General features: G+C 35.3%; 2 protein-coding genes and 1 pseudogene across 2 annotated transcripts in view; 1 reads left to right on the top strand and 2 right to left on the bottom strand.

Moving 5' to 3' along the window:
• The window catches only part of LOC106323507, a 2,310-nt gene extending 1,371 nt beyond the window's left edge, over nucleotides 1-939 (bottom strand). Inside the window, exon 1 of the mRNA XM_013761617.1 lies at nucleotides 63-939. Within this exon, the coding sequence (XP_013617071.1) occupies nucleotides 63-939 (877 nt within the window). The remainder of the gene's footprint in view (nucleotides 1-62) is intronic.
• Nucleotides 940-1,393: 454 nt separating this feature from the next.
• On the bottom strand, nucleotides 1,394-2,587 carry LOC106323506 (annotated as a pseudogene).
• Nucleotides 2,588-14,037: 11,450 nt separating this feature from the next.
• On the top strand, nucleotides 14,038-15,330 carry LOC106327786 (protein EXORDIUM-like 3). The gene has a single exon (XM_013766035.1). It carries the CDS (start codon nucleotides 14,100-14,102, stop codon nucleotides 15,111-15,113), a length of 1,014 nt encoding a protein of 337 aa, XP_013621489.1. The 5' UTR covers nucleotides 14,038-14,099; the 3' UTR covers nucleotides 15,114-15,330.
• Nucleotides 15,331-16,248: the final 918 nt, after the last annotated feature.

Here is a 16,248-nt window from a genome sequence, read left to right as displayed (position 1 = left end):
GTCTTGTTCACTCTGTGGAAGCCTAATCGATTTGACGAAAGTAGGATAAGAAGGATATATACCGTCAGCTAGATAGTACGCCATATTGTAAGGTCGTTGGTTCACGAAGAAGTTCACTCTTGGAGTATTTCCTTGTTCAACATCATCGAACACTGGTGAACGATCTAGAACGTTTATATCGTTCAATGTGCCTGGACATCCAAAAAAAGCATGCCAGATCCATAGATCATGGGTTGCGACCGCTTCAAGAATAACTGTGGTAGTTCCCTTGTCTCCCCGAGTATATTGTCCTTCCCACGCTTTAGGACAATTTTTCCATTCCCAGTGCATGCAATCAATACTCCCAATCATTCCCGGGAACCCTCGCATTTCACTAACATGCAAAATTCTTTGTAGGTCATCTTCAGTTGGGGCTCTCAGATACACTTGCTCGTACAATTGTATGATTCCCTTACAAAACCTACGCAAGCACTCCAAAGCTGTTGTACCTCCAATTTTGATGTATTCATCAACTGCGTCGGCTGCCATACCATATGCTAACATCCGCATGGCTGTGGTACATTTCGCTAGTGGAGATATACCTTCTTTATTAGCTGCATCAAATCGTTGAGTGAAGTAATCGTCACTTCTTGATAGGTCCTCTACAATTCGGAGAAAGACATGTTTCCGCATCCGAAATCGTCGACGAAACATTGTATCATCATATGTAGGTTGATTGGAAAAGTAGTCGTCAATCAATCTTTGATTTGCCGCTGCATGATCTCTCTTGTGGTATCTCCTCTTGCTACGAGGTGGATAGTCTTCCTCGATTTTCTTTCGACGCTCTCTAAACTGGTTGAGGATATACCTTTCTTCAATTTCAGATTGTCTTTTGTAAGCTTCGATATCAAAAAGAAGTTCTGAAGGATCCATATCAAAAGGAATTTCCGATGGATCCATTGTGGTATTGGTACATCAATGAAAGAATGAGTCTTTATTTATAAGACAATGAAATCGATAGATCATGTTCAGTGGTTGGAGGATAAGATTTTTACATTGAAGAAAAAGTCATGGGCACTCGACAACATTATTAAATCGTGTTGAGTGGTTAGAAGATAAGATTCTCCCATTTAAAGCCGAAATTGACGGATAGCATTGATTGAAAAGTCACGGGCACTCGACAGCTTTATTAACCATGTTGAGTGATTATAAGATAAGATTCTCCCATTTAAAACCGAAATTGACGGATAAGATTTTATATTATTAAACCATAACATAACAATACATTATTAAAGCATCAACAGACAACAACATTATTAAAAGAGAAAATTACAACAAACATTGCAAAAACATGAAGTGACATGCTGCAGACAAGCATGGAGTGGGATGATGCAGAAACCACTTGTGACTACAATTATTTTCCAAATAATTCGTAGCTCAACTGTTGGAACAACTCGTTGCTCTGGTCATTGAGATGTTCCTTTTCACTTAGCTTCAGCCACATCTTCATCTTCTTAGCCCGAGTTTTTTCTTTCATCAATTGATTTGCCTCCTCTTGCCTTTGGTTTGCCTCCTCTTGCCTTTGGATTGCCTCCTTTCGCCTTTCGTTTGCCTCCTCTTGCAACATGGCTAATTTTTCCAAGCGTTCAAACTCTTGAGCCTTGATTTGTTTGAATTCATTAAAATCTTCGTTGACCACTTCCAGGGCTACGCTCTTGCCTTTCTTTTTAGCTTTTTTCTTTGCTGCATCCCTTCCCATTGGATGAGCAGTGGATCCAACAGAGTTAGAGTCACTAGCATCACTATCGTGGGCTCTCTTAGATCCACTGCTTTTAGAGCCACTATTCCCTCCAACTTGACTACCATAACGTGGTTGATCACGGACAGCGATCCATTCTTTCATTAAATTGAAATTTCCGGTACCACCACCTGAATAGATTTCTTGCGCTTTCGCCAATACATCTTGCTCCGACCACCCACTTTGTTGCATACGCTTAGCGTTATCGTAAGCGCCAATCCATTTTGACAATTTTTGGTTCATGTAGTTGTAATGATTTCTGCATGAAACTCCACTGCGCGGAGGATCAAATGAGCAATGTTCATTACAATACTCAGCAATTTTGCCCCAAAATGATTCACTTTTCTGGTTTCTGCCAACAACGCTGTTTGTTCCGTATTTGATCCACCCACTCAATAGCACCAAATTTTGCTCAGTTGTCCATTTGACGCTTTTTCGGGTAGCAGAGGCTGAACTGTCTGCTCCAAGAGTTGCTTCATTAACCCCACTTATACCACCAAGAGTCATTTGTGTAGAAAACTAGGGAAATTTAGTTGCTCCAACATTCGAAGCAATTTCCTTATCCGTTGGAGTAGAAGAATAAGTGGGTGGTTGAGATGAATATGACATTGGCGAACCATAATATGGATGGTAGTTTGGAACAGCCGATGGCGTGAAAAAACTTGGTGGAAAACCATAATTTGGTATGTTTTGGGGTTGGTTGGGGTTAGGAAACGGATTTTGGAATGGATAGTTGTTGGGATTCGGATAGTTAAAAGGGTTGTTTGAAGGGTTTTGGATATTATTAGAAGAGTTTTGGTTGGGATCCATTTTTTCAAAGAAGATAGAAAAAATATAGAAACGAGAGTTATGAGAGGCTAAAGATGGTTTTTTTTTCTGTGTCCAAATCTAATGAAACAAGTCTCTATTTATAGAGTATGAAATATGATAAATTTTGATATAATTTTTTTTTAAAATAAATATTTTAATATACAATAATTGAATGAAATAATGTAGAAGAGGAAAAAAAAAAACTAAAACACAGCCAATCAAAGAAAAGTCGGCAGAACCACTTTCTCTTTGGCCAATGGAACTATGCCACATCAGACTGTCTCTCTCCCTCTCAACGGGTTTAATTTTTTCAGCTAGTTGTGTGCCAAGTCATTTTAAACGTTTGATTAAACACACCACTGGTCAACTGTTGAATTAATTTTTTCAACACGTCATTGCACTTGGTCTAATATATATTTTTGGGCCGGATCGGCGGATTCTACTAGAAGAATTCAATATCAACGGGTGACAGACGTTGTACAAATTAAAACAAATGTAGGACAATTATACAAAAATCCAGTTGATGACAACTTGATAATATCCTCTTAACTAGAAATCCAGTTATTATGAATGCGAAAATTTGAAAAATATTTACTATAAAGAAAGTCATTGCACGTGACAAAATGCATAATGAAACCAATTTAATGTAGCATGACAAAAAAACGATCATGGCCCTCACCGTTCACCGGAGCGTACCATCACGCGATGTTTTGTGGATTAAAGGAAGAAAAACCCCGCAAACTTCACGCAAAGTTTGTCCCTTTCACACTTCTCGATGACGTGTCATATTAGCCAAATATTGTCGAGTCAGCACTAGATTCCACGTATGTGCCAAGTGTCTTTATTCGCCAGACTGGCGTCAGTAGTTGTCCTTCTGTGTCACCGTAACATCAGTGTAGCAAGTAGGACCCGCAGTAGCTAAAATAAACTTTTAGTGGCCCACTTGCGACCAGAGCTTTCAATCTCAGCTGTACGATTCTTTTACTACTTTGCTTACTATATTTAATTTTATTTGGATTTTTATCTTATTTTACAGAGTTGATTACTATTTAGGACACGAATTTTTCTTACATTCATAAACACATTCCACTTGTGACACACTTTTTTGTGGGTCCATTAAATTTTTGGACAATTATACCCTCAAGGGAAGGAAAAAATTAGTTTTTTTATTATTTTTAGTATTGTAATTCATGATTTCATTTGCTTTTATCTCAAAATCTAAAATATATTAAATAAAAATAATTGTCATAATAAACTATATTTAAAATTCTCTATCTTTTAAGTTTTATTTTCATATATGTATGGTAACTTGTAAACAAAATTAATCGTGGACGTGGATTTCAAAGCGTGGATAGTAGAGTTATACACTAGTTGTGGACATAAACACCCTAACTCAAAGGTCATTGCTTATACCTTTAAGAGCTTGTTCTTCGCTATAGTCTCCGGTAAGAAGAAATCCATATAACCATGTTTCCACTGTTACTCTCACCGTCACCGGCACCGCCGATACCATCACCACGATCGAGATTTGGTTCTCACTCGTTAAAGGTCTCATCTTTCGATCCAATGTACATCGATCTGCTAGAGACTTCCTCGTGACCACATCCAATACAACGCAACTAGCTCTCGATCTTCGATAAGATAGCTCCATCGGAGATGTCTTATCTATTGGAGCTCGATCAGAGCTCTTATCAGAGATCGAGAACTAACTAGTTGCGTTGGATTGGATGTGGTCACATGGTAAATTTTCAGCATCCAAAAATGAGATTTTTAAACCGCTAGATGGTGGTGGTGGCCTCGGCGGTGCCAGTAACGGTGGGAGTAACGGTGGAAACGTGGTTATGTGAGTTTTTCCTTTCCAGAGACTATAGCGAAAAATAAGCTTTTAAAAGTATCAGCCAACAACTTTCGTGGTAAGATGTCCATGTCCACAACTAGTATATAACTCTACTATCCACGCTTTGGTGTCCACGTCCACACTTAATTTTGTTTACACGTTAATATATATATATATGAAAATGGATCTTAAAAAATAAAGAATTTTATGTATAATTTATTACGACAATTATTTTTATTTAATATATTTTAGAATCTGAGATAAAAGTAAATAAAACATAAAGTGGAATAAGAAGAGAAGAAATATTTATGTGATGAGAAGAAAACAACTTTTATATTAAAAACATAAAGGCAATGAGAAAAATAATAAAGTGTAGGGTCATAAGAGTTTTTTTGACATGAGAAAGTGTGTCTCAAGTACTAAATGTTTTATAGAGTAATTGGAAAGTGAGTAAGTGTCTCTAGGTGTAAAAAACTCTATTTTACATATAATAATTATTTGTTATAGTTTAAAATTTAAATTAAATATAAATGTTCACATCAATACCTTGACAAGAGGGCCGCGCAATTCGCTCCGCGATTGGGACGGACCCATCGCTTATCCTTCCCAGGTTTCCTTTTGTTTTCTTCTCCATCTCTATGTTTTACATTTTTCTCCGAAACTATTTTCTTGTTTTTATATAATTTAATAATCAAAAACTTGATGATTTTCCCTTAAAATTATATTTTGGATGAAGAGTAAGTATGTTTAATTAACTATATGCTCCCAAACGAACAGCTATTCATCCTAACATTTTTCAATTATCTTTTGTGTTATCGGATTATAGTTTGGAATTGATGGTTTAAAATGTAATGGTGAAAGGTAAAATATAAAAATAAATGATAAATATTCTCATCGGAACCTTCAAATGCGAATTACAGCAAATTAAATATCTTTTTATGGGAATAATGGGATACACACTAGCACCTCGTATACACCATCCGTGCTCATGTGTCCCCATTTTTTATTTGAAGATAGACAGACACATAGGAAACTCAATATATCGTATAAAATTAAAATTGGTATTATAAGATAATTAGAAATCGCGGTTAGGTTTAGCTAGGTAGAACATCATTGTCCCTAAGAAACACTTAGAGGCTCTTGATCATTTTTTAATATTTTTTTACTAATAAATTGTATTAAGAACTTTACGTAAGAGACCTATAAATTTTTGATCTCTAATGCAAATATTTTTTTTAGTGGTTTTTAGAATAAAAAATATTAAACATTTTTTATTTAAGATAAAATTTGTTTATTATATAAAACATATTAAAAGATAACATTTAAAACATATATTTTAAAATAAAAAAAATAAAAACAAAGATTAGTAAAAAAAATCGAGAATAATTTTAAAGAAACATCCGAGCTCAATTGTTGTCTTCATCACGTCCAAATTTACGCCATACATGTTCAACCAAATCAGCTTTCAGTTTTTCATGCATTTGTCTAACACGTATTTCGAACACCCATCATATTGGTGATATTTGTAGAATACGTGAGATCCACATGTGAACTTCCGTTGTCTTTTCCTTGTTGGAACTCGGAAACATCAAATTAAGTGTATCTATCTCGTTCGTCTTCTACTATCATATTATAGAGTATGATACATGCTCTCATAATCTTCAAAATTTTGACTTTATCCCAAAAAAGTGCTGGATTTTTAACAATGGCAAAGCGAGCTTGCAAGACTTCAAAAGCACGCTCGATATTTTTTTCGGACAGCTTCTTGATGTTGAGCAAATAATTGTGCTTTCGGTCCTTGTGGTATTGGAATAGATTGGATAAATGTTGCCCATTTCAGATAAATACCATCGGTGAGATAGTAAGCCAAATGATATTCTCTTCCATTGGCATAGTAAGTGACTCGCGGAGCTTAACCTTTTATTATGTCATCAAAAACAGGGGAGCGATCAAGAACATTGATATCGTTTAAGGTACCTGGAGGTCCAAAAACGTATGTCATATCCAGAGATCATATGAAGCAACCGCCTCTAAAACGATTGTTGGTTTACCCGAACTAGGAGAATATTGTCCTTTCCAAGCGGTGGGACAATTCTTCCACTCCCAATGCATACAATCGATGCTTCATATCATCCCGGGAAATCCACGATGCTCTCCAATACCAAGTAGACGTTGAAGATCAACCGGTGTTGGTCTTCTTAGGTACTCATCGCCGAATAAATTTATTATTCCTTCCACAAAATTTTTGACACATAACCGAGTTGTAGTTTCACCAAGCCGGAGGTATTCGTCGACCGTATCAGCCGCTTGACCATACGCCAAGATACAAATAGCTGCTGTACATTTTTGGAGTGTAGAGAGACCAAGCATTCCAAGACCATCTTCCTTTTGCCGAAAGTATTGAACTTCATTGGAGAGACGATCAATTTTGTTCATTCTAAAATGGCGTCGGAAAAAAATGTCAGGATATGTTGGAGTATCACTGAAATAATCATTCCATAACCGTGTGTGGCCTTGTTCACGATTTCTCTCGATATAAACTCGTTTTTCCGTCTCTTCGTTTCATCTTCTTGACCATCATAATCAACGAAAAGATTCTCGAATGTTTGATCAAAATGTTGATCAAAATATTGATCAAAAGCTTCATCATCTACTCCCTCAAAAGTGTTATGGGAAGAAAATGCCATGAAATGATTTTTTTTTTAAACTTAAGATGAAAGAAATAGCTTAAGATGGAAGTTGTGTTTAGATAAAGAACTTGAGATGGAAGAAATAGATTGAGATGTAACTTGTGTTTGATCTTATGTTTAGATAAAGAACTTGAGATGGAACTTGTGTTTGACCGTTTGGTGAAATATGAAGATGAAACTTGTGTTTGATCGTTTGGTGAATTCTACAATCTTGAAAACACTTCCATTTATACAAATTTCTAATAACATGAGTCCGTGACAATAGAGTACAAGAGAGTAAATACAAGACCTTGTGACATGAGACTACAAGACACAAAAATACAAGACGTGTGTTGACAGAGACTAAAATACAAGACATGTGTGTTGCAAGAGACTAAAATACAAGACATGTGACTTGAGTCTACAATCCGTGAGTCCGTGACACTGATGCTCGCAATCCTAAAATAAACAACAACATGAGTTAATAACCACAACATGAGTCAACAAAACAGCAAGAATCATGAAACAGAACAACATAAATCATGAAATAGAACAGCATATCATTATCATTACTGACACAGAAGATGAACATGAAAATGAAACCGATACAGAAGCAAGCACAATAACTTGAAACAGAAACAGACAACAAACAACACGACCTTGAGACCTTAAAACTAAATAGACAACAAGTCATTAATCAGCTTCTTTTTAAGAGCTTCTTCGTAATCAGTTAGAGGTTTCTTTTTGGCTAGTAGACTATCAAGCAGGCTCATCTTGGAAAGCCTCTCTTTGATAGCCAAGTCCTGCTGTTTGATCGATCACATGCTCTGAAACTCAGACAGCGCTTTCCCCTCCACCGCAGTCTTCTTACCAGAACCCTTTGCTGCCTTAACACCAGAGGTCGAATGGTACCTTGATCAGCTTCACCTGTGGCGTGTGAGCTTGATGATTGTGTACTGTCCTCACACTTTCTCCTTTTGAAGATGCCATCAGTTTTAGAGGTAGAAAAGTCACACCATTTCTGATCATTCCGAAGCTCCTTCCACGCATGTTCGAGGTAGAATTTTTTTTATGGTTGTTGTAGAAGATTTCATGGGCTAATTTGAGAATATCATTCTCATTTTGCCCACTACTTTTCTCCCTTGTTGCCGCTTCATAACATCCACAAAACTTGGAGACAAGATCATTGATCTTGTGCCATCGCTGCTTACAGTGGCTAGCTTCTCTCTGTTCAAGGCCTGCAATTTTGGGACTGGCAGCAAAGTATGTTGCAATCCTCTTCCAGAAAGCACCGGATCATTGCTCATTCCCCACAACAGGGTCTTTGCTCGTGTTTAGCCACGAGCTGATGAGCACAATGTCATCTGTTGGGATCCATTTCCTTCGTACTCTACGCTCTGCAGGAGTGGCTTGACTCTCTTCTACTAAACGAAACTGTGATGAAGCTTCAGTACCTTGACTCTCTTCTACTAAACGAAACACACTGTCTTGTTGACTATTTAGAAGCTCAACAAACCTTGGTGACTGCGTATATGGATTATAATCCATATCCGCAAATGTCACAGAAGAGAAGAAAAAAGTTTAAAAGACAAGAATTTCTTTACAGGATGGAAGAGAAAAAAGAAGAATAAAAGACGAGAAAGGCTTTACAAGATGGAGGAGAAGAAAGAAGATTAAAAGACAAGAATGTCTTTACTTGATGGAAGAGAAGAAATAAGTGTGTTTATATCGCCAGAGAAGAAAGGAAGTTTCAGATGCATTCATCACAACCAACCAACTAAAATGACTTGACATTTAGCTACAAAGAGAAGAACATGGTCTTAAATTCATCAAAGCTTTCATCGCAACCAACCAAATGGAGTTGACATCAATCTAACACATTCATCACACTTCAACAGCGCTTTCTATCTAACCATTACACCTATTTATTACTAACACAACCACAATCTAACACTAAGCAAAACATTAACTACCTAACTCAACCATAAAACTTTCAATCAATTCAAAAGTTCATGACATTTACTTGTATTGCGATACCAAATGTACTCCTCTGCTTTGAGGTTCTTTCGTCTTGTTTCGTTGACGATCCTCACAGGTAAACACACAAACAGACATGCACATATCACTAAATTAGTTTATGATTCACGAGAATCAAAACCGAAAACAAATCAAAGAAAGGAAACAGATCAAGGATTGAAACATAGCAAAGAAACAAATTGAAACAAGCATTGCTTTATATTTGAAACACACAGAAACAATCACATGATTAATATATTTGAGAAACAGAGGAAAGAAACGATTTGCAAGAATTGAAACATACAAACAAACAAAAAGTCAGAACATATCAAAAACGATCCATTGCTTTAATTGAAACAGAAAGTCAGAACATATCAAAAACAAATTGAAACATGCATTTCTTTATATCAAAGACAGAACATCCAACTTACAACAAACACAAAAACAAACAAATAATCAATCACATGCGTAATGAAACAACAGACGAACCGGTTTAACTTTCGATTGGAGGAGAGCCAACGAGGGAAAGCTCGGTCGCCGTCGATGAAACCCACCGAGACACAGATTCGACGAGAACCAACAAATAACATAGAAAAACAACCGATCAGGACTAGAAGATGCATAATCTAAGACATGCATAATCGAAGAACGCAACAACCACTTACCTTTTGATTTGACGAGAGACACAGCGATAGAGGTCCATCGCCGTCGAGGAGAACCACCGAGAGAGAGGTCACCGACTCGAGCCACCGACGGAGACGTCGCCTACGAGATCAGAGAAACCGTGAGGGATACAAATCGCCTTTCGTCGAAGAGATGATGAGAGAGAGAGAGAGAGAGAGAGAGATAAATCCAAGATTGATCGTGTTTAACGCGTAACCGAACCTCCACCCTCTCATTTGTTGACACCTGTCCAGTAAGAAACGTTCCTTCGCGGCCTTACTTAAGAGACGTGTCTTCCGTTTTTTTTTAATTACAATTACCCTAAGAGACTTCATTAAGGAACCGAGATAATGATGGTCTTAGAGCATGATTAACTCCGGTCTCATATCCGGGGTTCTTAATTCATGATTTGATATTTTTTTACACCTTTCGGCTAAGGGACGGGTTCTTATATCTCTTATTTAAGATACAGTTTTTAGCTTTTCTTAGTTAAAATCTAAGAAAAGCTAAGAACCGTCTATTAGCCGAATCTAAGAACTCCAGTTAAGAAACTGGGGTAATCATGATCTTAGCTCCCAAGTATTTCCCACCCTTAGGTTACTACTATCCAAATCTTATAAACTAATCAATTTCTGAACTTGCAGTCGTGGTCCTTGGACACAGGGATGGTTCTGAGGGAAGCGGGATGAAACAACCACCTAGGGTCCCCATTTAAAAAAAAAAAAAATCAGCAAAAAATTATTACGCTTTCAATTTCTTAATTTATTATAATTGGACTTCTAATTTTTTTATCTTTTTACAAATAATTTTTTTTCGCCTAGGGCTCAGACCGCCCCTGCTTGGACATTGTAAATTATAACTTCGTGACTTTCAGGCTAACTATGATAGTTAGATAACAATAGATGGAAATATTCTTGCATGGGTTTAGTAGTCGATGGGGTTTGTTTATCTTTAACCGGATGTTTTACTTAGGCGGTCTATTAATAGACATTTTACAACTAGCAACTTAAACATTTTACCACTTATGTCATCGTGATATTGGAGATGCACATTACATATGTTCTTATCTATGTAACTCATTCATGTTTAAACTAATTCAAATGAATGTACTAACACATATAAGTGGGGCTATATAGCCTTCGTGTACAAGTTCTATAAATGTAAAACCAACTTTTTCGATACTTATATAAAAGTAGATATATATTTATTCTATTTTGAAAAACACTAGTTGAAGCTAAATCTGATTCATACTTTGGAACAATAATCGCCTGCTTGTATAAGTGACACAATTTCGGTCCCATATATATTATACTATTGTTTTGTTGAAGCTTAAGAGAATTGGTACGTCAATGTGTTATCTTATGCAATTTCTCAATCCATGCAACTACCCAAGTAAACGCATTGGGGATGCATTTTCGTTGCTGATAAACACCATGTGTATAAATTCAGTGACTGCATATTTATAAACGTCGTCTATGATTACTTGTAAAGTATAATAAATGGATACTTATAAACGGTGGCCAATTGATTTATAACATAGCATTTATTATATTATTTTGTATATAGTCGTCAAATTTTTGTTGGTTAAAAACCATCTCACCTCTGATGGTTCAATGTTGATAAATCTATTTTATTTTATTACGTCACCTTATCTGCAGTATATCTTTTTCAAAAACATATAAAGATATTGGTAATCTTATGTGTAATGGGTTAGGTGAAGATACAACAATATATAGTTCATTCATCCTATTTCTACATTTACACAATTGGTTACAGAAACTCTTTCTGAAAGACATCCTTTCTAAGTTAAAACACTTTCATTTAGAAAGAACGCATTACTTCTATACATACATACATTATCTCTATTGTCATATACATAAAATAACGAATTTGGCCACAAAGCACAAAGAACTTGCGGATGTCTACTATATACAGAAATGGTAATAGTGAAGGTCTACTAATTGCAATATTCACATGCAGCTATAGATTTGTATAACCTCTGTTAAATAAACAAAAGTAATCTTGAAAACACAAAACATCTTTTTGAGTATAAAAACAAACCGCCAATTTAGTCATTAGCCTCTTGTTCGCGATGATATTTCTATCCCCGGTATATTATTTGTGAAAATTACAACTTTTTTTTGTACCCAAATGTCATCACTAGGATGATTCTTAGAATTATTAGAAAATATGTTGGATCCATCTAATTATATAATAAACTTTTTATTAAACTAACCATAAATTTATTATTAATGTCATTTATTATTTCCTTAAATAAAGATTACGGAATTGTCTAATGTGGTTAAAGTATATAAGACAATTAATGATTTTGAATAATAAAGATCTGATTAAAAAATATATCTTCTATCAAATTTATTTAATTTTAAACTATTAAAATAATTTTAAAAAATCATAATAACCATATTATAAAAATTTAGATTTTTCTGTATATGTTATATTTTGAATTTTTAAAAACGACTATAAATTACTAAAACTGTTAAAAGTCTCACATTCAAATTTTGCGATCCATGGTTTAAAATTTTTGTTATGACAAAATACAAATGATTACAAAATCATATAAATAAAAGTCTAATTTAATTAATCATTAAGATTTAAAATATATATGTATATATATCATTCTAAATTAAACTATAAACCATATTGAATAAATAAATATTTTAATTTAAAATTTTACTTTGAATAATTTTTTTTGATAAAAGTTTTGAACTAACATTGATGAAAAAATTTTAAATTATAAATTACTAAAATTATTAATCCTAGAATGAAAATGTTGTTATCAATAATTTAAATTTTTTGCTATTAAAGATACATATGATCAAAAAAACATATGAGTAGAAAGCATCATTTAATAGACATTAATATTAAAAATATATTATGTATGTTAATATCATTTAAATTTAATTACATATCCTATCAAATTTTTTTAAAAAAATGTTTGGATTAATAAAATTGATTTATACGTTCGTACCAATTTAATTATATATATAATAGTTACTGATTTTTAATTATTCAATATATATTTATTATTTGATAATATGTAAGGACATATAATCTATAAAATAATTTATATATATAATGTTTATTACGCGAAAGTTGCGGATCTTAATCTAGTTCAATAGTATATCTCAAGTGGCCCAAAGACGACAAAAAGATATACACAAATTTCTTTTGAGTAATGAAAATGAAAAAAAATAAAACACACAAATGTGTTTTTCAAAACTCGTGGTGGACACTAATAACAAAAAAAACAAATAATTCTGAAAAGCGAGGTCCATACCCGGGGAAAAGAAGCAGTTCAGAGTGAGATAAATACATGATTACCTAGGTCTGGGCGTTCGGGTACCCGTTGGCATTCGGATCTTTCGGGTTTTCGGATTTTCGGGTTTACACTTCTAGGTTCCATACTAAAATTTTATTAGTATGGGTCGGGTTCGGATATTAACACTTCGGGTTCGGTTCAAAATTGTATTGCATCATAAAACCCATAAAGTAATCATATATCGTACGGATTCGGGTTATATCGGTTCGGTTCGGATATAACCAAAGTAAAAAACAAAATTTTGAAGTAAAACATAAAGAAAAACATCTAAATTAAATAAAAATTAATCTATCATATATAAAATTGATAAAATAACAATAAAATGTTAAATCAAGCATGAAAACAAACATTATTTGTAAAAAATATGTATTACCTTATAGAGAGTAGACTTTTTATTTCAATGAGCAAATTATAAAATACTTATTTATAACTAATTGTGTACTTAAAGCATTTATTAGAATTTTAATATTTATTATTATATATAATATTACCACAAATATTGAATTTAATAATTGGAATACTTATATATATTTCAAAATATTTATATTGACTATTAATTTCGGATTTTTCGGGTTATCCGTTCGGGTTCGGTTAATAACACTTCGGGTTCGGATATTTTTTGTACCACCCTACAAGACCCGTTCGAGTATTTTTACGTTTCGGGTCGGATAACGGGTCGGGTTTTTCGGTTCGGGTTCGGTTCGGATTTCGGATTCCGGATTTTATACCCAGGCCTATGATTACCCCTGAAACAACGAATAAGATTTCCCGCGCAATGGGGAACCAAGAACGAGGGTTTTAGGTGACGTCAGATTGAAAAACAATCGGACGGTTAGCGAAGACGCCGCTTGTCTTTTTGTGGGGCCTACTTGTCTTTTAACATCACCTCTCTGTCCTCCATTAAAACTCGATTGCTCTCCTTAAAACTCGAAACATTTCGTTTCTCTTCTCTCATTCTATCATCATCTTTAAAAAAAAAAAAAAAATATGCATTCAGTTCCAGCGATCCTCACTTTCACTGTACTTACAGTGCTCTTAACATCAACGGTGCAAGTCATCGGATGGCGTCCATACCCTTCCAAAACCAACGGCTCCGATCAAATCTTCGACGCTTCAAAGAAATACGAAGGCTCATCGAATCTCGTCCGCCTCCGTTACCACATGGGCCCAGTCCTCACCAACAACATCACCGTCCACCCAATCTGGTACGGCACGTGGCAAAAATCCCAGAAGAAAATCATCCGTGAGTTCATTAACTCAATCTCAGCCGTTGGATCCAAACACCCCTCCGTCTCCGGTTGGTGGAAAACCGTACAGCTCTACACTGACCAAACCGGATCTAACATTTCCGCTACGGTTCGTTTAGGCGAAGAGAAAAACGACCGGTTCTATTCACACGGCAAATCCTTAACCCGGTTATCGATTCAGTCCGTGATAAAATCCGCCGTCGCTTCCAGGTCCCGGCCGTTGCCGGTGAATCCCAAAGGCGGTCTCTATCTCCTCCTCACCTCCGACGACGTCTACGTTCAAGATTTCTGCGGCCAGGTTTGCGGATTTCACTACTTCACGTTCCCGTCGATCGTTGGATTCACGTTGCCGTACGCCTGGGTCGGGAACTCGGCGAAGTTTTGTCCCGGAGTTTGCGCGTATCCCTTCGCCGTACCGGCGTTTATTCCGGGGATTAAACCGGTGAAGTCGCCGAACGGTGATGTTGGTGTGGATGGGATGATAAGTGTGATCGCTCACGAGATTGCTGAGCTGGCAACGAATCCGTTGGTTAACGCTTGGTACGCAGGAGCTGACCCGGTGGCTCCGGTCGAGATAGCGGATCTTTGCGAGGGTATTTATGGTACTGGAGGTGGTGGTTCGTACACAGGACAGATGTTGAACGACGATCGTGGTGCCACGTATAATGTTAACGGGATCCGACGGCGGTATTTGATCCAGTGGTTATGGAACCACGTGGTTAGTTACTGTACCGGACCCAATAAGCTTGATTAGTGATTGGTTTAATGTGCTGTTTGCGTTTTTATTTTTATATGTCGGGATCTTTCGGTGTTGAGTTCGATGGATGAATGGTGCTTTTGTGTGGGAGAAAATTGTCGATGTGTAATGCATAATTAAATTAGTTGATGATAGTTTAAGTTTGTTGAATATGTGGAACATGTCAATTATGTTATTATGTTTACATATATAACATATGATTCGTATTGGCTTATCTTTCTTGTTGAAACAAAGGCAATCTTAATGTGTGATATATACATCTTGGCTTCTTTTTTGTAATAGTATTATTTTCAAAGGCTGTCAATAATATTCGGATTGTAATTTTGAATGTTGCACGAGTTTCAGACAAAACGTATGCTATGATTTGGTTTACTTTTAAATTTTTTAAAATTCAGCTTTTGCTAATGGATGAGTGATGATTGTAATTGCAAACACTGATTAAACATTTATGATGAATTTAGATATTTCAAAATGTTCTTGGATCAAGGTGGCTAATGTTTTTTCTACGAGGAAGCGTATATTCATCAATGCTTGATCTCGAACACAGATTGACATGTTTAATTGTTTAGATCAAGAACTACTTTTTGATATTTTTTCTATTGGTTTTTAGGTGAATACACCTACTTTAATTATTCACGTGTCACAAAAATATGATATTTCTAACATGGCTGACCATATCCAGCAATCTCAAGAGCTTGGACCGCTTTTTCCCATTCTGCTCCAAGAGCTGGAGCCGAAACGAAGATATGTGTTAAGGTCAAATTTATCCCTGGTACAAATGTATTGGAGATATTAAGAGAGATATTCTCAAAATATAACATATAATAAAAGTAAAGAAAAAAAAATCAGAAGACAAGAGCATAAATCATGAAATGTACAGAGATATTTTTGAGGAGTGAAGAGGGTAGGTGGTGAAAGATCCAAACCTAACATAATCGTCCTTTTAATGTTTTTCTTTTGGATTTTTATTTCATCGCAAATTATTTACCCTGATTTGAGGCAATCTTGTTCCCATATATGTTTTGTTTTTCAATTAGGCAATCTTATAACTTGTTTACCTTTTTTCACTTGGGTAATCTTGTTTATCTTTTCTTTGGTTGCTTTCACTTAGGTAATCTAGTAATTTACTTTT

This window comes from Brassica oleracea, chromosome C2, assembly GCF_000695525.1.
Source record: "Brassica oleracea var. oleracea cultivar TO1000 chromosome C2, BOL, whole genome shotgun sequence".
NCBI lineage: Eukaryota > Viridiplantae > Streptophyta > Magnoliopsida > Brassicales > Brassicaceae > Brassica > Brassica oleracea.
This window is presented reverse-complemented; position numbering and strand designations above follow the sequence as displayed.

Coding starts and splice junctions, on each gene's coding strand:
- LOC106327786 (XM_013766035.1), top strand. CDS start 14,100: ATGCATTCAGTTCCAGCGATCCTCACTTTCACTGTACTTACAGTGCTC.